Raw genomic sequence first — 19,760 nt, forward strand, 5'->3', positions numbered from 1 at the left:
TGACATTACTTGCACATTTGTCTGGGAATATGCACCACCACTGTGTTGTGTCAGAAGCTAGTTCTTCTGAATGTTTATCGTCTTATATTGCGCTCACATTTTCCTAAATTAAGTTGTTTCAACAAATTACTTTAAACTGACTGGCATACAGCAAACCTGGGGAGTAATCCAGTATCAGAGAACAGGGGGGTTCATGGGTCTCTGCTAAATCTAATGAAGCTGCTGCTGCCATCTGGTGTTGTGCGGCCTGTTGTCTACTTGAGTGGAACTTGAGAGGCAACAGGGGCCCCAAACAGTTTAGGGAATACACTTAATGCGATACACTTATTTAAAAAAAAAAAAAAAAAATCTTAAAAGATGCTTATAAACTCACATTGATACATTTTTACTCAGTGTAGTTATTTCTACTGTTCATACTGGCCAAAACCCCCTCTTGTGTGATGGTATCTGTGATATGTGTAAAAAGGCACACTCTTTTTATTTTATTTTATCACATTTATTGTTCTCATCGTCAGATAATTGCTTAGCTTTATACTTATATTTATATGAATCCTGCCTATGGGCCGGTATAAAACATGCATATATTAAAAAAGAAAAGTAGAAAGGACGTGAACATTTCCAAATACAAGCATGTCCAAACTCCTTCTTGGAAAAAGGGGACGCCGCCCCTTAAGTGTTTATCCTCCTGTGAAGGACAGTAAAAGCATCGTCCGATACTTTATCATTCACATGGAGCTACAGCTCCGCAGCAGGACGTCAATTCGCACGTTGTGCAGCTCGCGACGACAGCGAGTCCCTAATTTTCTCTCCCAAATATGGACTCGGAATGTCCAGGATGACGTCGCGTGTCCGGGGAATGCGGGGTTTGTAACCACATTTATTTAACTACGCCTTCTTCCAGTCTGAGGTCCTGCTCGGCATTACACAGGAAGAGAGTCGTGTAGGAAAAAAGAAACGGGACGCCCTCCTCCTTTTCCTCCTCCTCCTTCTCCTCTTCCTCCTCCTCCTCCTCTCTTGGCGGATAACGGTGTCTAAGAAGTTATTCAGGACCGACGCAGACAATAGCACCGAGACTGGTCTATCTTGCGGGCTTTGATAGGCTTCCATCACTACATATGAATGCTGTCCACGTCCGTATTGTGTCACACAAAGAGGAAAACACTCGGCTGAAATCACATCATGGACGATTTGGGTAAGTGTTACTGCTGTTCTTCTGCTACATGTTGAGATATCTTCAGGGGATCTTTGGGAAGGGGTGGTGTGCCCAAACCTCCCAGTCTGTGGCCCAAACAGAGGAAATAAGGTCTGTTCATTCTGGCAATCCCAGTGGAGTAGAATTTCCTTTTCCGTCCAGGAGGACATGTAGTGGGTTGTGATGAAAAGGGGATTTTATTGGCTCCCATAATATGTGAAAGCAGGGAAAAGCTATACAACATCCTTAAATATGAATATTATACAACTTCTCTGTCAAAACATTGCATACATTTTTCTCCTTTTCTTATGATATTATCCTGCTCACAGTAATTCTCCCTCCAGCGTCCTCTGAGATTTAAAAAGTGTTTGTTTTTTTGTGCAGAATTTTGTTTGCCTTTTCAACCAAACCGGCCACAAACGCACACACACTCACACAGGTACCACGAGAACTGCTACTACATTACTCTGCCTGGCCGCCATTGAGTGCTTTGTGCCCTGCAAATTCAATAAATTCTTTGTAAATTAGATTAAAAGGGATCCACGGCGGGCTTTCCCATCCATTTATATTAACAAGTCGGGGATGGAGAGAAGCCACATAATGCTCAACAGAGAATTCCATTTTGAAAACATCAAAGAGGGCTGTGACCGGCGTCTGGGAGAATGACTTGTTCTGTCTTTTTCTTTTGATGAAGATGTCGGAGGAAGATTTCTTCTCTTTTCTCAAAACAACATTATGAGAAGCTCACTCTTTGTGTGTCGGGAAGGCCCTGAAATAGCCCAGGGCCACGCTGCTATTTAAAAAAAAAAAAAAAAACAGCCACAGAGTTCAATGAAAATAGAGAGGCTCTTTTTGACTCAGCTGCCCATTGGCTTTCTCAAAAACTTTTATCCACTTCAGAATTAGGGGATTTATGCTTTACAAGCAATTCTGGAAGGAATGGCTAGATGTAACCAAGCACATCTGGCCACATCTGGATCGGATTGCACACGGAGAGAAACCCGAGTTACTGGGCGACTGGCTGAGCGTTAGTCAGGCGGTGGCCATGTTCGGGACACTCTGTTTATGCTGTTGTCTAATAATGTTGTACGTTTAGGTTTTGGATCCGACGGGGCTTTTCTGTGAGAGAGACCACTCGTTAGAGAGGCTGTTGGCCAAGACAAACAAGTCGACAGGCAGCTCTAAATATGGTCACAATTCCCATTGAGAGAAGTTCAGCTCCTTATATGAGCAGATCAGTCTGTAAAAATGTGTGTGTGAGAGAGAGACACACACACAGCAGCGAGGGCCAGTAGTATATGCACAAGTTTCTCACCACATGGTCGTACCAGAAGTGTGACTCATCTGTGGCAGAGGTGACCGCAGGGATGAACTAATGCGGGTTAAATAGGCTATGTTCACCGCGTCACATAACTGATCACCAAAGATGTTTAATCGGTTGGATCAAGCATTCATGATATCAGTCTAAAGGCTACCAAAACCTGAGGTTCAGAGATTCGTCCCTTTTTTTTAATGTTTTTTTGGAGCTGCTTTATTTGATGGTGAGACAGACAGATAAGTCATTTAACCGGACTGGGCCGGACTTGAACCCGGTGAGGCACGCGCTCTATACGGTGAGCTCCCAAAGATTAATTCTGGATGTCATCTACAACTACAATTTAATATACCGTTACCAAAACAAACCAAAGCAAAGTGAACTGGTGTGTACAGTGTGATGAGGTCTTCAGCGCACGGTTATAGTTTCAGCTTTTTAACAAGGGACAGCACCTTATTAAAACAGCTCTAACAGTAAACAAGTGTCATTTGAGGTACCTGGTTTTGCGCCTGATTCTTACTGAAAAGTATCTCCCAGTAAATCAGTGATTCCCAACCAGAGGTACTTGTGCCCCAGAGTTTACTCCTGCCATTGCTATAAGATGTATATTTATTGTATATTAATAACTGATGAAATGCCAGCTGTTGTAAGCCAACTACACATCCTGAGTCAGTGTGAACACTACAACATGCAGTTGGCAGTGTGTGAATACTTGTACAAGCAAGCATAGAGGTCAAAAGAGATTTAAAAACGTATTGGATTAAATTAAAAGCATTCAACTTCTTTTACTCCAACTGGTAGTAGTGTGCAAACCTACTGAACAAATGAAACCAAACCTAAACATCAACAACTCATGGTCTTGTATTTATAAAGAATGCAAACAGCATCCACTGTTGCACCATAAAGATCATGTTTCACTTATATTTTCCTGCACTCCCAAATACAATCATACAGGGTCCTCTTACATGTATGACACATTAACACATTTTAACATGAAGGGTGTCAATTAAGGGGTGCATGTTATCCCTCTTACCTGCAATGCTACTTATAAAACTAGCTTGTTTTTGTGTGAATTGCCGAGTGATGGAGATATTGGCCGTAGAGATATCAGCCTTCTCACCAATATAATGGGAGTATGACATTTTGCTTGTGGTACTCAAAGCACCAGCAAACAATAAAAACATTTGAAAAACTCAACATCAATGTTCCAGAAATCATGACCTCAAGATAATTCACAGACCTTGCTCTGAGCAGTTTCATGTAGGAGCTGTGGTTCCTGCTCTTATTTATGGTTGTTGGTCTGTGGAAGCACTCTAGATTGATAAATGGTGCGACAGGTAAAGGGAAAAAGTTGTATTTTTAATTTTGGGGTGAACTGTCCCTTTTAAGCCTGTGTTAACCCAGTAAAAACAATGAAATTAAATCACTTTTTTTTACAAACTTTGGCCTTCAGTTGCACGTACATGGACTAAATGCAGCGGCTAATCCTTGAGCAAGTTTAGTTTATGGCCAGCTTCCACTTACAGTGAGTGAGTGAGTGAGTGAGATGGGGTGGAGTGGAGTGGATTTAGATATCAGTTGTTAAACACTCTTCCTCCTCTGCTTCCTTTCAATACTGGCATGTCTTGGATAAGTTTGTGTGCGCTCTAATAACTTCACTGTGCCGATGGATTATCTCTGGGTTGTGCAAACGTCTTGACTGTCTGGCCCTCGGACTGATTAGTGTCTGAGGACGCTCGTTGTCCTCCATGTCGTGTCTGATGTCTGGCCTGATATGCTGCTGCTGTATTATTGGTTACACAGGCTGTCTGTCTCTCCTTAGGAGTGCCTGAGCCACCTAACTACCCTCTCAGTCCGCGTATTGTTGTGTTTGGTACGTAACTGCCTGTGCATGTGTTTGCATGTTCCATTGTGTCTGCCTGCACGCCATTTACTTAACTTCAGATAATCTGTCTAACATCTGCATGTTTCATTGTGTCTGCCCGGACGCCATTTACTTAACTTCAGATAATCTGTCTAACATCCAGTGTGTTTTCGTCTCCACCTGTACTGCATGTTTAAAAAAAAAAATCCATTTCTTAATTCATTTCTCTTTTCCCTTTAATGCTGTATAAACAAACTGATAACACTATCATGGGCATTCGTAAAGATAAAGAGATATATTATGGGGTAGTTGAGGGTCTTTCATTTTCATCACAAACCCATCTGAAGCTAAATTGAATTGTAAATCTAACCAGACTTTCATCACGTTCATGCTGTTGGATCAGTTTCTTTTCCCTCCCTCCCTTGCAGATGCCCTCCTTGCTGATCTGGAGAACACTGGCTCTCCTCTGGCTCGGTGTCCTGTCCTGCTGACCTCTGAACCTCCACAAAATGCTGACCCTGATCCCAAAGAGTCCACCCAAACGCGGCCACCGCCACCCGCCTACACACCACAGCAGGTAGACCGAGAGCTACTCAGGAGAGATTCACTGAATTATTTCCCTGAAGATTCTGCTTCCACTCTGATTTTGCTCTTCTGGTTTGTCTCTCAGACGGTTTCTGCTGCAATGAAATCTTCCCAAAACTCCAACCCAGACAAATTATACAGGTAATTCCCTTTGTTTTACACAGTGTACCGGTAATCAAGAATATATTATTAAAAATGAATAAATGTAACAAAGTGGCCACACACTCTGATTACCAGGGTGCAGATTTCTGTGAATATAAGTTCTTCAGGTTTTAAAGAGAGAAAGTGACTCACTCTCGTTGTGTTTGCATGTCAAATATCTATAGCCCAAAGCTAATTAAGAACCACATTCAAAAATTGTATTACAAATAAAAAATGTTTGGCAACGAGATTGGATTTTAAAGCACTGCTATAGACAGATGAGGTTATTCTGCTGTGACATGAGCCATTTCCGAATGGACAAAGTTCAAGAGTCACATATGAGTCATGGCAAGTGACCATGAAGAACCCGTCCACAGGAGTGACAGGATGTTTCATGATCTGTGTTAATTTGGGACACCGCCTACTTTGCCTTTCTTACAGCACAGTGTGTAAACCGCGCTCTCCACGAACCACAGATCCTCCGCCAGCCTTCTCCTCCTCCTCGCTGCTGGGAGGAGGTCTGAGTGAACTGGACCATCTGTTACAGGAGCTGAATGCCACCCAGTTTAACATCACAGGTTAGTGTGTGTGTTCTATGTCCCTGAGCTCTGATTAGAACTCTGAGTTGAATGTGTTCCTATATATGACCTTTTTTTTGTCATCAGATGAGATCCTGGCCCAGTTCCCTTCTTCTAAGAAAGATGAGAGGGACAAGATCAAGGATAAGGCCACAAACTCCTCCTCCTCCAGGTACCAAATTCATTCAATTTAGTCAATTCTAATGAATGCAAACTAATACATGTAGAGTTTTTGTGCATCTTATAGGTGCAATATACGGGATACAGAGCGAGAATTTATATAGCAGCAAACAACTAAATACTTGTAAAATAATATTGTGGAGTAATGTCTACCTGAGAAGAGAATAAAGTCGCTCTCCTTCTGTGGTTGTTGTCATCAGAGCGTCTCCTTGCTTTGTTGAGAGGCCGCCGTGCGTGCTTTTAGTGCATGTTCGTTTGCAACATATACTGTTTTATGCAGGTTTTACATTTGACTTTTTTCCCAGTTGAAATAGTTGCACACTAACAGCCATCAATATTTTGTCAACAATGTTCACAAAGATACATTGTGGGCAGTATACAAGTAAAATCTGATGAAATTGTGTAATTGTGGGTTATGCAAACAAGAACTGTCTTTTTTATTCTAGCTCTGCGAAGCCTTCAGCAACATCAGCCACACTGGAACTGGACAAACTGATGGCTTCTCTGTCCGACTTCAGAGTCCAGAGCACAGTAAGAGTCCACACAACAGCACAAAAATACATTTTCTTTTGTGTGTAAAGTAAATTGGGCTCGAAAAGTGACCATAAGAGCATGCTGGTTTTTTTCTACCGTCATTCCCAGCTGTTCCAGGCTTTAACACAGCTCCCGCTGATTCATGGTGGGTTCACTTGACTTCATGATGACTTCACTATTACTGTGTGCCCTGGCCGCAGCACATGCCTGGTATAAATCAGTCACCAGATAGAGCCTCAGGAAGGAAATTAGTCTCGGTGGAGATATTTTCCAGCCTCAAAAATATCTTCAGATTGTTGAAAGTCAGAGTTATAGATCTGCATTTGGTATGGTACATAATCCAGTCATTCTCCTTTTCAGGGAGTCTGTCTGCTAGCATGTGAGCAAAAGTTTGTTTGGTTCCAGTGTGCAGTCCAGCTGTGAGTTATAAACAAGTGTGAGCATGAGGTCACGGGAACAGTGAGTTTTAAAAAAGGAGCATTTTCCCATTGGATACTCTTTACTGTTATAACGCAGTTTTGCTTTATATAAAATTGTTATGAAATATTTCAACAACTACCTTATGGACTGTTGTGATATTTTATACTTTTGTTCTTGACCAACACAAGCAACAAACAATGATATTTCTCTCTACTGCACGTTGTGTTTAGTGCTGATTAGCAAAAAATATATGAGCTCATAAATGTGTATATATGACCAGCGCCATTTCGCTCACAAAATGCAACCTGCATCCCATCAGTTGAGGCTACTATCAGTGGAGGAGTTGATGTTTCTGCTACTTTTACAAAACTTTACAAAACTTTAAAAAAATGTCGACTTTGAAGAAGCCGTTGCTGTTCTGATGCACTCGCTGACTCAATGTTTTAGAAAGCACAAAACTTCACTGCACAATTTCTCAAATGTATCATTTGACATATCCTATATTTGGCCGCTTATATGCACAGAAATTGTAATGCTTTTTAATGTTTTTTTCTCTTTTCCCAAACACACTGCATGTTTGGTCGCTGCGCCTCAGACAGCCTCATATCTGGATGTTAAAAGCCTTGCATTCAGCGTCTTATGGCAATTTATTTCAAACCAAATGTAGATTAACAATAAACTCCTGGAGAATTCAAATTCCAAAGACACGTGCCATCCATCATTGTTATTTATCTTCTCCAGCCAGCTGTGCCTGTCAATCCAGTGGTAACAGCACCACCGCAACCCACCCCCCCACCACAGGCCTCTTCCGGCGGCTCATTGGACAGCATGCTGGGGCTGCTTCAGTCGGACCTGAGCCGACAAGGAGTTCAAACATCCTCCAAAGGAAACTGTTCGGCTTGTCAAAAGCCGGTTGTAGGACAGGTGAGTTATCAAAATTAGTCTATATAGACATGCACACAACTGCATTAAGCTTCTGACAACTCAGTTATATTAACATTCAATAGATTGAACTGGACTTTGTTTCCAGTCCCTGTTACTGTAATCATCGAAGGATGGTGATCATTAATCATGCTTTGACTGTGTCCTCTTGCAGGTGGTGACGGCTCTTGGAAAGGTTTGGCACCCAGAGCACTTTGTGTGCACCGAGTGTGAGACAGAGTTAGGCAGTCGCAACTTCTTTGAGAAGGACGGGCGGCCGTACTGTGAGTCGGACTACTTCACCCTCTTCTCCCCTCACTGTGCGCAGTGCAACAAGCCCATTTTAAATGTGAGAGACTCGGTTGTGTGCATGCTCCACTTAACATGATCAGCTCGATACCTCTAGCCGCCTGGAGCCATTTAACTTGTCATTCTCCTTGTCATTCAGAAAATGGTTACCGCTCTGGATAAAAACTGGCACCCAGAGTGTTTCTGCTGTGTTAAGTGCAGCCGGGCGTTTGGAGAGGAAGGTAATGGGTGGCACACACTGCATCCTGTCTGTCTGGGTTCAACACACAACTCTTAACAATGAACTTTCAGCAGGGTTGCACTTACAAACAGCCCTAAAAACCACTGCATGACCTTCATTTTAAGGTTATGATGTGTCCCAGAGTTTGTAATAGCTACAAATCTTTTTGCATGGATTTTGCTGTATAATCACTGTGGGCTCAGTAACATTGCTTTAAACTGCTAACCCCCTTAAAACATTTAATTTGTATGGTTTTTAAAGGAGAATTAATGTTCTGTTGTAAAGGCAGTACTACCCTGCCAAGGATTCAGGAGAAATACTAAATCTTTGGACTGAAAATGGCCAAATGTTAAGCAAAACAAGCTTTGAGACAATAACAAAAAAAAACTTCAGTGTTTAAAAACTCACATCAGTGAAACCTTAAACCACTTCAAACAAATGAATGTTCCACAGACCAGAGTCACATGGAAACCTTTCATACAGTGGTTTTTCTTTTCTGAGCATCATCCAGTTAATTAGACATTTATCAAAGAGACTTCTTGAACTGAGTAAAACTGTGACGATATCTTCTGCAGGTTTCCATGACCGTGAGGGGCAGCAATACTGCCAGCAGTGCTTCTTGACTCTGTTTGCTTCCCGCTGTCAAGGCTGCAGCCAGCCCATCCTGGAAAACTACATCTCAGCTCTCAACTCACTCTGGCACCCCCAGTGCTTCGTGTGTAGGGTGAGTGTTTCTCTGTGGGGTTTGAGGGCCGGGTCATTGATCAAAGTTATGTTTGCATTCAATCTGTATCCTTCAAGTTTTACAAATGTGTTGAATGTATTAACTTCCTCATTAAACATTTGCAAAGCTGATTTTTTTTTCAGCATTTTAAAACTAGTGTTGTTTACATCAATGTTTACTTGATAGAGGTCTTTTCTGCTGTGGTTGGCACATTGCTGCCGTTTCTTGGCGTGTTCACGCCACCTTTTGATCAGTGGACCCTCATACGTTTTGCATGAGACAAAAAAAGCTAGAGGTAAAAAAAAAATAGGATACCTTTACATTAATCCTGAGGCCATGACCAATGCAGACGGTCTGGACCATATTGAGGACAATTTAGCCGGTCTATAATGACATAAAGAGTATAAAGAGTTACATTATATAACTAAACCCATATTGCATATGTTGAGATCATTTAAGGCTTATTGTACTCAGTTTGACAATATCTAGGGAAGAATATAAGTAGGTTTTAGAAATATAATTAAAGGAATCTTGTCCATTACTATTGAATAATTACATTGCTGGACACTGGATCTTATTGGGGCGGCTGTGGCTCAGGAGCTGGAGCGGGTTGTCCACGAAGATTGATGGTTCAATCCACGACTTCTTCTGTCCGAATGTTGAACTGTCCTTCAATATATTAAACCCCAAATTGCTCCCAAAGACTGTGTGAGTGTGCGTGAATGATTATTTTATATCATAATGGGTAAGTTGGCACCTTGTATGGCCATTAGTAATACGCATATGTGTGTGAGAATGGGCGTAAAGCGCTTTGAGTGGACGGAAGATTAGAAAGGCGCTTTATAAAGTCCATTTGCCAATGTAGGGAAATTAAATTCACAAAGATCTTTGAACATTTATGTAAATGAAGAAATACAATGTGAAAGATGCCCGTCTTTCTAAAATCTTTGGGAAAGAAATGGGACATTTTTTACACAAATGTTTTGATATCATCCTTGAGCAAGGCACTTAACTGACAACTGCTACAATAAAGCTGCTCAGTGACCAACAGATCGGACTGTGGTTGTGATGGTAGTATGTGTGTAACTGTGTGACCCAGGCTTTTTAGTTTTGAAAAACTAAAAATAATTTGGATTATGTCATGAGAAAGTTGTCAATTCCCAAGGCAACTGTCTAATTACAGTTTTGTGAGTCAGGGCTCTCCGCTGTGCCTGAATCTCACTGCGTCTCCCTCTCTCTCTCTCTCTCTTTCTTTTCTTCAGGAGTGCTACAGCCCCTTTGTCAACGGCAGCTTCTTCGAAAACGAGGGTCAGCCGCTGTGCGAGGCCCACTACCACCAGTCCCGTGGCAGCATGTGTCAGGCCTGCCAGCAGCCCATCTTGGGCCGCTGCGTCACCGCCATGGGGGCCAAATTCCACCCCCACCACCTCGTGTGTCACTTCTGCCTGAAGCCTCTGAGCAAAGGCTGCTTCAAGGAGCAGGAGAACAAGCCCTACTGCCACCCCTGCTTCATCAAACTCTTTGGTTGAGGACACAACAGGACTTTGCCTCCCCCTCCTCTTCTGGGTCGCCAAGTGAAGAAGCTGTCTGACTCTGAGTTCTCAATTTGTTTGTTTTTTATTGTGGGAATGAGGGTGGAGCTGGTCTCTTTCTTGGTTTTAAGAGTATTAGAGTTGATAAGGCGAGGGGATTAAAAACAGAGAATCATCCAACCCAATTAATTTCAGTTTATTTCACCTAAACGTGGAATGCATTTTGACTTGCAGTGTGAAATACAACTCTAGCATTGGTTAGACGATTACAAAAAGGTTGCCAAATGATTTTGTCATGTATGCATACTGTATTGATTCAAATTGAATATTGAAAATTGAATTATTTTGCCAAAGGTAGAAAAGAAACAGTATATTTAGAGCAAATGTATTGTTTCAATGAAGGACTTGTGCAAAAAAAAAAAAATCCCCTTTAATATATTTGCTTTTTATTGCAAAAAGTATAAGTGCCACTGCAATTGCATTTCTATATTTTATGCTGACATCTATATGCTGTATGTTTTGTGTAAGCTCTCATATGTTTAATGGCATATATTTTTGCATTATACCTTCACTATTGCTCTATGCAATTTGCCAAAAAACAATTCCAAAGAATGAAATAAAGGAGAACACAATTGTTATGCTGTTTCATGGGTGAATGAATCAAAGGATCTGTGAAATGTGAGAAAATTATACCAAGCAATTTTAGGGAGATTTCAAATCTCCACCTCCGTTATGTGGTCAGTAAAAGCTAAACAATTTTTTAGCTTTTACTGTGGTCAGTAAAAGCTAAATTTAGGCATAAACCTAAATGCATAAAAACCTGAATATTGTCTGTTAAGAACATAGAACAAAAACATCAGAGCCAGCAGACATATAACAAGTGAAGAAATCAAAAATAAGTTTACAAATTAAAAGTTGTTGTAAATTATGTAAATAAATAAAATACAGAGAGGGAAATGTTTTTCCCCCGTATATGTGTCGTGTAGAGATTAATATGGAGCCTACAAATGTGGACGCTGCAGAAAATAAATAAATAAGGTTTGAGCGCTAGATGTCAGTGTTTGCTCACCGCTGAGAGCTCGAGCGTCACTATTTTAAAATAAATACCAGCGTCCTATGTGTCCAGGTTTTTAAAAAGCAAAGGAAATGTAGACCAAGTATAAACTCTTGAACATATATATATATATATATATATATATATAAATATAAATATAAAGATCCATATAATTAGTCGCGCTGACAGCTAACTTTACGTGCAGCGGGTTGACGTGTGCACGTCGCCTCTGCAGCTCACAGGTGCGTTCACTTAACAGTTAATGAGCAGCACAAGAGAAAGCAGGTAAACTTGTAGGAGAAAGAAAGTCTACGTGACCCGCCGGCGTCAAGTGTAAAACAACAACAATCCAATGAACGATACAAAACCGAAAGAAGTAAGTATTATTTGGCTGCTTATATGTGCCAATATTGTTTTAGTGCGAGAGCTGCGTGACGTTAATCAGCGTGCTAACAAGCTAATCAGGTATTCATTGCACGCTAAATCTGTGTACCTATGAACAGCCGGGGTTGCATAATCATATTTGGTATAATGCCATCGAGTGATATTAAAACAATGGCTGTGAGAACCTTATATATTTATTTAGAAATAAGTGGAATACATTGATTTTCTTTTCTACACAGGAGTTAACATTCCCTGTCTTGTTTGTAACGGTTTCTGCTCTTCGTCTTCTTTATAGTCTTTATAGCTAGCTATGTTTGAATTTTACAGGAGGCTGAACACGTGTCTCAGCCTCAGTGGCCTGAGAATGGAGAGGCCTGGAGTGATGGAGAGGACGGCACGAATATGGACTGTGGGCTTCTGCAGGCCATGGCCGAGGACGACGAGGCGATAAACGTCTTCAACGAGGAGACGTTTGGAATGGGTGTGTATAGATGTGCTACTCCTCAGGCCGGGTCCCTAAAGTGTGTGTGTGTGTGTGTGTGTGTGTGTGTGTGTATGTATGTATGTATGTGTATATATAGTGTGTCCTTTTTGTCTTTCGATGGGGCAAGAGTCCTGTCAGCTCCTGCAACAGGTGTACTGATAAACTGTTTGGACACCTTTTTATTATCACATCGAAAAACATGTTAACATACCTGCAAATGTCACTTGAATCCAGTTAAATGCTGAAGGAGGATGCACAATCAGATGTTTTTTAAATTATTTTTTGTATATCATTTTAAAAACTCTTAACCGTACATTTCAAATCACAAATATGCCTAAATGTTATTCCAGTTGAAACTTTAAATGCTGATAATTAATATTTCTGAATAATTATATGGCTGAACCATGTGTTATCTTTATTTATGCCAAAGAATATAAATGGTACAGTATGAAAGCTTCCCTCAGACGGTTTTCTACACGCATCGGTGTTGTAGATCTCGACGCACAGGGGACCAAACAGGACCCCAGCAGCGGTCTGGTTGAGTTTGGAGAACCGCCTCCTCCACCAACACCGCCACCTCCCCCAGATCCCAAACCATCACCCCGCCAAAGCATCACAGCATCACACAGCACCCCCCAACCCCGCTTCCCTCCCAGGCAGAGTCCACAGTACCAGCCCCGGGCTCCCCCAGGGCAGCGTGGCAGAGTTAGGGGGCAGCGAGGAGGTCTGGGCGGGGGCCAGATGTTTGAAGACCCAGCTGTGATGAGGATGGTGGAGGGGTGCCCAAGCCTCAAGGTGATGCAGAGTAATTAGGAGAACAATAATATGTGCAAGATTACTTTTTTCAACATCGGGCAATATGACTTTCAATATATAATGTACAGTGTAATGTATTTTCATTATCATGCTCAATATCACTTTTATACTTTAGTTTCTATTAAGCACTGGCGTACAATATTTTTGTTTTTAAACTTATGTTATAATTTACTTTTTCTTTGGTAGAATTTTTATTTTGTAACCTTGTATTGCTTGTCTATTTTGGACTGGAGTCAGTATTACTTCCTATACACTTCATACTTATTACTCTTTTGTTCAGATAAGGTAATATATTTACTGTATTGGTTATCTTTGATTTGACAACCCCCTCATAGCAGCCTGTCTTCATTTTGATCTGTTTCTGCTTTATAAGACTCTTGACAGTGCCATAGTGGACCTTGGGAATGCCCTGTACCAGAAGACCTTAGAAGATGATGTAAGCAACAACCTTTTTTGTCACACTTTGCTCATGCTGCTCATGTTTCCTTTCGCAGTTTGATGTTTGTTTTTCTTCCCCTTCAGTACATGTCACCCTCTTTCAGAAAGACTCGAAGAATCTCAGGATCAATACTTCAGGTTAGGATCCCGAACAACACATGTTATAATCTGTATCACATTGGGTTACAGTTGTGTTATTTTATTCTGTTTTGTAGGACAGTGCTATAGTGTGTGTGATTGATGGTCACAAAGGAGGAGGTCAACACCCGACTTCCAACTTCCTGGATTTGCCATATCCTGTCTCTTCCTTCAGGGGCAGGAGAGGGGAAACCAGAGGATCCTACTTCAGAAGACAGTTTGACCAAAGAGGCCCCACTCAGGTGGAGGATTCATTTTTTTATAGGATAATCGTTTCTTCAAAAGAATAGTACGACCTTTTGGGTTTTTGCTGAGTGTTGGATAACAATATTGATATGAAGCCGCAAAGCTCACGAATAGAAAGTTTAGCGCATACGTCTCATCCATTGTGTAGTTTTTATTGGGTTAAAACCCTCAATTTGTCTGTTTACAGATTAAACAAATGTAGTATAATATGAAAATCACTGAGCTTTGGCGGTGCTGGTAGGTGGGTTTTGTTAGGTGTGGACAGAGCCAGGCTAGCAATATTCCCCAAGTGCAAGTCTTGATGCTAAGCCAGGGGTCGGCAACCCACGGCTTCGGAGCCGCATGCGGCTCTTTAGCCCCTCTGTTGTGGCTCCCTGAGGCTTTGACAAAAAAGAAAAAAGACGTTTTTATTTAAATTTTTTTTTTTTTTTTTTTTTTGCCCTGTGGAAAAACTTTCAAAGGGAACTCCTTATCTTGGAGTTTTAGGTGATATTGGGTCACTGAAAAATTTAAATAAATGTGCATCACATCCTGTCACGTCGGTGTCAAGCAGCTTCCCCTGCAGGTGGCTACTCGTGATTCAGAGCCCCGCCCTCAGTAAACTATCAACGGATAAATGAATACATACAAAAAAAAGTCATGGAGGAATGTAGAGCGTTTAATTCTGCGTGGACGTATTAATTTGCTTTCACTGCCAACGATGCTGCTGACCTGTCTGCTTGATGTGTGGCGAGAAATTAGCAAACAACAAAACATTTAATGTTGAAAGACTCTTCCAGAACAAACACAGCATCTGCTGAAAGGCATCAAGCTGCGATTCCTCAACTGCTGCAGCAAACTGAGTAAAGTAGATATACTTTCAGGAAGTGGATCACGTCTCCAAACTCCGCTGCTGGTTCTGTGTCAGCTCGTGAGACACTGAGGCGTCCGCTAGTAAAGACGGATCAGTCCTCCTCCGTTTGCGGAGCTCAAAGTCTGTAGTGAGGACGCTCGGTGTAAACGCAGCAAAATGTATGCGTTTAAAATGTAAACCTCACGTGAAGAGGACACGTATTGAACCTGCTACCTTGTGATTACAGGGCAAACACTCTACCACATGAGCCACAAATATAAACAGTATTCAAGGTCCGCATAGTTGTGCTTTTAATGGACCTTAATGTAGCCGACACATGACTATTTTTTTGTTTGATAGTTATAAACAGGTAAAATAGCAATACGATGTAAAACATTGTCGTTATTCTTGTTCTATAATTTCATAAATACAACAAACTATAGTTTTTGTATATATTATGACTGTATATAAAACTTCAGAAGCTGTGATATCAAATAGCTTTTGCGGCTCCAGACAATCTTTTTTTGGTGGGGGGGGAAAAAAGGGCAAAATGGCTCTTTGGATGGGAAAGGTTGCTGACACCTGTGCTAAGCTAATTGGCTGTAGCTCCATCTACATATTTGCTCTACAGAAATGAAAGTGGTATCAATCTCCTCTGAATATCTACAAGAAAGTAAATTTATTTCCTAAAATGTTAAAATCTTCCTTTTTTAAACAATGCCTGGCAATGTGCCATTCTCTCACTGAATCTTGGCTTTTTCTTGCAGATGCATGCGTCGATGTTACCGGGATCACCCATCTTCTCACGTCAACCGTTAACCCCACGACAACATTATAATCAGGTTCATACCATAATTAAGTAAACTTACTCATTCAAGCCAATAGTAAATGTATTCACAAAAAGCTGAGGAAATCCACTTGTGTATGACTTGTGATGTTGTTTTGTGCTCAGACAGGGGGCTTCATGTTTCCTACAAACGGGCCTTGCCCCTCCACGCCGAAGATGATGCACCTTCGGTTTGGTGCCAATTCACCAAGACCGTCCCCCTTTTATAGCCCCTCGTCTAATCCGATGCAGCATTACAGGTATCATAATCTTGTATGTGTAGTACAAGACTGTTTGTCTTTGTGTCCTTAAATAGTTGTCTGCAAAGTTTGAGTATCAAGTGTATTTATGTCTACGCAGTCTTGTTCATCCCTCATGAGTATATAAAACTGTTCATTGATCTGGATTTCATACAATCCCAATATTTGTATTTACAAGTTAAAGGAAGGGATAGCTGCACTTTATGGAGATAAAAGATGCAGCTGTACATCCCAAAATCAGAACTTTATGTTAACAAACTAGAGGCCTAAACATAACATGCTTTGATATGCAAGGGCATATTGCAGATTGATGTTGACTCAACTTTCTGTTTTTAGAAGCAGATAGTAAACAATGAAGATGGATAGAAACTTATAAAGACGAGACAAAACGATTAAGGAACTAACTTTACTGCGTCTGTTTTTACATTCTAATATGTACATGTGATAGAAAAATGTATTCGACACCTTGAGTGAAAATCATTAATCAGGACATTTATTCTTTGCAAAAAGAAACAGTTACAGAAGTACACAACATGACATGTCAAATACGTATCCTGAACTGCTCAAAGAATGAGCAGAGAGTTGCCTCTTAAATACATTAATGACACAATCACAGAAGCGCTCATGACGTCTTCAGATTCGCTTGCATCGGCATGGTCATATGATAACAAGGAACACCACATTCTTCAAACAGACATGTAGGCATCCACAGTCTCAAGACTATCAGAAGGTCACTGTTAAAGCATATGTATGTTTTAACAGGAGAGTAGGTCAAATGCAAAGCCACAAGCCTTTACACAGTATATGATTAATAATATAACTGAACAGTAGTTGATTAAGAGTAAATAAGTTTTTCTTCTAACATGTGACGTTGTCTGACCCACAGGAACCCCGGTCCCGTCACCCAGCTCCACCCCCAACATAAACGACTTCTTAGTCAAAAGCAACACATATTCCAAAGGTCGGTGCTACAGCTCTTTAAAAGAGTTGTATTTAATATTTTGAACATTCATAAAGAAGCAAAGGACTACCTAATGTAGAGGAGTAATGTTTACCTGAATGAAATCGCTCTTCCTGTATGTCTTTTTTTTTTTTTTTTTTTTTTTTAAAGAGTCTGAACTTTAAAAAAATAATAAGACAAATAATTGTTTAACAAAATGACTTGTTTGTAGAAAATCTGAGGACTGGGATCCTTATTGTAATCTTATGACGAACAAAGAGAAGGAGTGGATCACCAGGCTGCAGATGATTCAGCTGCAGAGTGAGAATCCATACCACGAGGACTACTACTACCAGGTGAACAATCTTTGCTCCAGTGTCTTCATTGTACGTTGTAGCTTTTAAGCCAAGTAACCAGCCGTTGCTACATGACAAAGACCGAGCTTTTTATGGCTATCATAATGAAACTTTGTCATAGGAGTACTATCGACGAATAGAGGCGAAGATGGCAGAGGAAGAGCTGGGCATCAGGAGCAAGAGGGAGCCACCCAAGCTTACCACGCCTTACATCACAAAAACTGACGTCTATGCGCCAGGTTTTTTCTCGTCATATTTTCATGCCATTAGAATACATTATTTGCCATTTGATTCGCTGAGACTGGTTCCAACCTGGCTTTGCTCTTCCAGTGGTGCACATTGAAGGCTCTCTGGGTCAAGTTGCTGTGTCCACGTGTTACTCTCCTCGCCGAGCCATCAGTGCAGTTCATGCAGTCCAAACTCAGGGTCCACTTGAGGTGACTGTATTTTTCAGACAATTTTTGGCATCTTGGAGGGGTTTTAAACTGCCTTCCCTGATACTGAGACTTTTTCCACATTACAGGAACAACAAGATATCAGACAACAGCGGTTAGAGATCTTCAGCAAAATAGAAAAGGTACCTGCTGATTACTTGATGAGATGCATTTTATCTACCCTCATGAACACTCGCTCACACTTGTTCGGTCCTGCAGTTGTTTGTGGTTCTGTTGGAGGTCGAGGAGACTGAGAGGATGAAAAGTTCGCTTTTGTCTGAAGCGGAAGAAACAAGATTGATGGCAAAATCACAGGGGAAAGTGGAGCATATCTACTCCCAACTGCAACATCACAATCACCTGTGAGTTATGCACACCCACCACTATCAAGAAGTCGTGTATTTTTTTGGAAATATTGCTTGTTGATAAGTGAAATTAAAAAATAGAAAAACATTTGATGGATGTTGAATTTTGATGTAGCGATTCCGGCGTGGAGTTTCTTCCTTTCCTGCTGGTCTCAAAAGGCAAAAAGCTACTCGCCCGTTTGCTCCCGTTTCTGAAACATGAAACTGCACTGAAGATCTTAAGCATTGTGACCTCTAACCTTCCTACGCTGATGGGCAGAGATCCAGAAGAGGTGGGAGTATACTCTATGTAGCTCAGCTGACTTAGATGTGGTTGAATGTGACTTTAGAACTTGTGTAGTTTTTAATAGAATAAAATGAATGAATTAAAAATTCACGACCTATTTTTCATGCTAAAAACCTTTTATTGTGTTGTAAATAAAAGGAAAATAAAGCCAAGAGGCAGTGCAAGAGTTTAGTTTTCTCGTAGACCACTTGAATTACAATATGCTGAAAGGTTTATACAAATAACAAATATTCTTCCTAATCCAGTTTTCATGCATCATTTGGGTAATGTACTTTTTTTTCTTTAGGCCCTTCCAGTGCTCTACCCACCTCTTCGAAATGTGATTGGCGGCCTGACGTTCAGTCAGCTAATCGTTGTCCTCAAAAATCTGACATCTGAGTCTTTAACGACATTCGAGTCCCTCACTCTGGCATGTCAGAACAAGGTCTGTGCTTTGTTGTCCGTTGGCTTCTATTTATACCTCTTCCAGGAAACTTTTGTGATTTGTCAATCTCTTTTCCTCTCAGTTTGGACTGTCGCTGCTGTACGCTCTCCTGTCCCAAGGAGAGAAGCTGCTGTCCTCAGGTCTCCCATTAGAGCCCAGCATCGGCGACTTTGAGACCTGGTAGGGATTTGAAGGCTAATGGGAGATAATTTTAACATCCTTGTAAAATCTTAACAATGGTGTTCCTGTTGTCTTTTAGGACAGATACAATATTCCAGGTTGCGGGACAGCTGTCCCAGTGTTCACTGGTGGAGCCGCTCCTCCTGCCCTCAAACCTGCTCACTCTCTTCTGCCGTTACCTGGACAAGCGCACTGTGCATCAGCTGAAAAGCAACATGGAGTAAGTACTTTTCACTTGTTTGGATGCTAGAGGACGTTTTTACACTGTATACAAATAAAATGTGTTTGATCGGTGTAGACTCAATATCATTGCAAATATCTCTTATTTAGGTCTGCAACTGGATTTGTGGCTGTTCCGTCTTAAGGTGGCTGTAAGCTAATGAAGCGTTCAACTAATGGCCAGGTTGTGATGAACACCAGTTAAAGGAGCCGCTCTGACACAAATTACTCGCTGTTCATTAATAACAGAAGAATGTAATTTACAAAATACTGTCTTTTCTTTTTTCCCCCTCTCCCTCCTTCCCACACATTTTTGCACACTCAAACTGTTTCCCTTTTTTATTTCCTTATCTGATCTTTTTACGTTCCTCCCTTTGGTCTCCAGAAGGTTGTCAGTGCAAGTTATTCTGAAAGCACAAACTTATTGTTTTAACCTTCCGAAACAAGTGTTGCCATCATTTCATGAGATTGCTAAATACTGAGTTGGTTACATTAACTAGGAGATTGCGCTGAGTTACTTGTGTCTTCTGTCTAACCCCAGTTATAATCAGTACAATAAACGT

The 19,760-nt window shown here is 41.1% G+C and overlaps 2 protein-coding genes across 2 annotated transcripts; both read left to right on the forward strand.

Moving 5' to 3' along the window:
• Window positions 1-4,759: 4,759 nt before the first annotated feature.
• LOC306753791 (transforming growth factor beta-1-induced transcript 1 protein-like) lies at window positions 4,760-10,985 on the forward strand (the record flags this gene model as incomplete). The annotated part of the gene is made up of 10 exons (XM_079237709.1): window positions 4,760-4,948; window positions 5,042-5,097; window positions 5,539-5,675; window positions 5,763-5,847; window positions 6,302-6,386; window positions 7,551-7,733; window positions 7,906-8,079; window positions 8,179-8,260; window positions 8,835-8,983; window positions 10,246-10,985. The coding sequence occupies 10 exons, from the start codon at window positions 4,760-4,762 to the stop codon at window positions 10,510-10,512; spliced, it is 1,407 nt and encodes a 468-aa protein (XP_079093835.1). The 3' UTR covers window positions 10,513-10,985.
• A 1,139-nt stretch (window positions 10,986-12,124) lies between these two features.
• On the forward strand, window positions 12,125-19,342 carry patl2 (PAT1 homolog 2; the record flags this gene model as incomplete). Its single annotated transcript, XM_079237711.1, has 19 exons — window positions 12,125-12,130; window positions 12,281-12,434; window positions 12,868-13,232; window positions 13,627-13,689; window positions 13,776-13,829; window positions 13,907-14,071; window positions 15,675-15,749; window positions 15,860-15,993; window positions 16,880-16,954; window positions 17,166-17,289; window positions 17,411-17,528; window positions 17,620-17,726; window positions 17,813-17,866; window positions 17,943-18,085; window positions 18,204-18,360; window positions 18,661-18,798; window positions 18,881-18,978; window positions 19,058-19,198; window positions 19,309-19,342. The coding sequence occupies 19 exons, from the start codon at window positions 12,125-12,127 to the stop codon at window positions 19,340-19,342; spliced, it is 2,205 nt and encodes a 734-aa protein (XP_079093837.1).
• Between the last annotated feature and the right edge of the window lie 418 nt (window positions 19,343-19,760).

Source organism: Taurulus bubalis (genome assembly GCF_910589615.1).
Source record: "Taurulus bubalis genome assembly, chromosome: 2".
Classification (NCBI taxonomy): Eukaryota; Metazoa; Chordata; class Actinopteri; order Perciformes; family Cottidae; genus Taurulus; species Taurulus bubalis.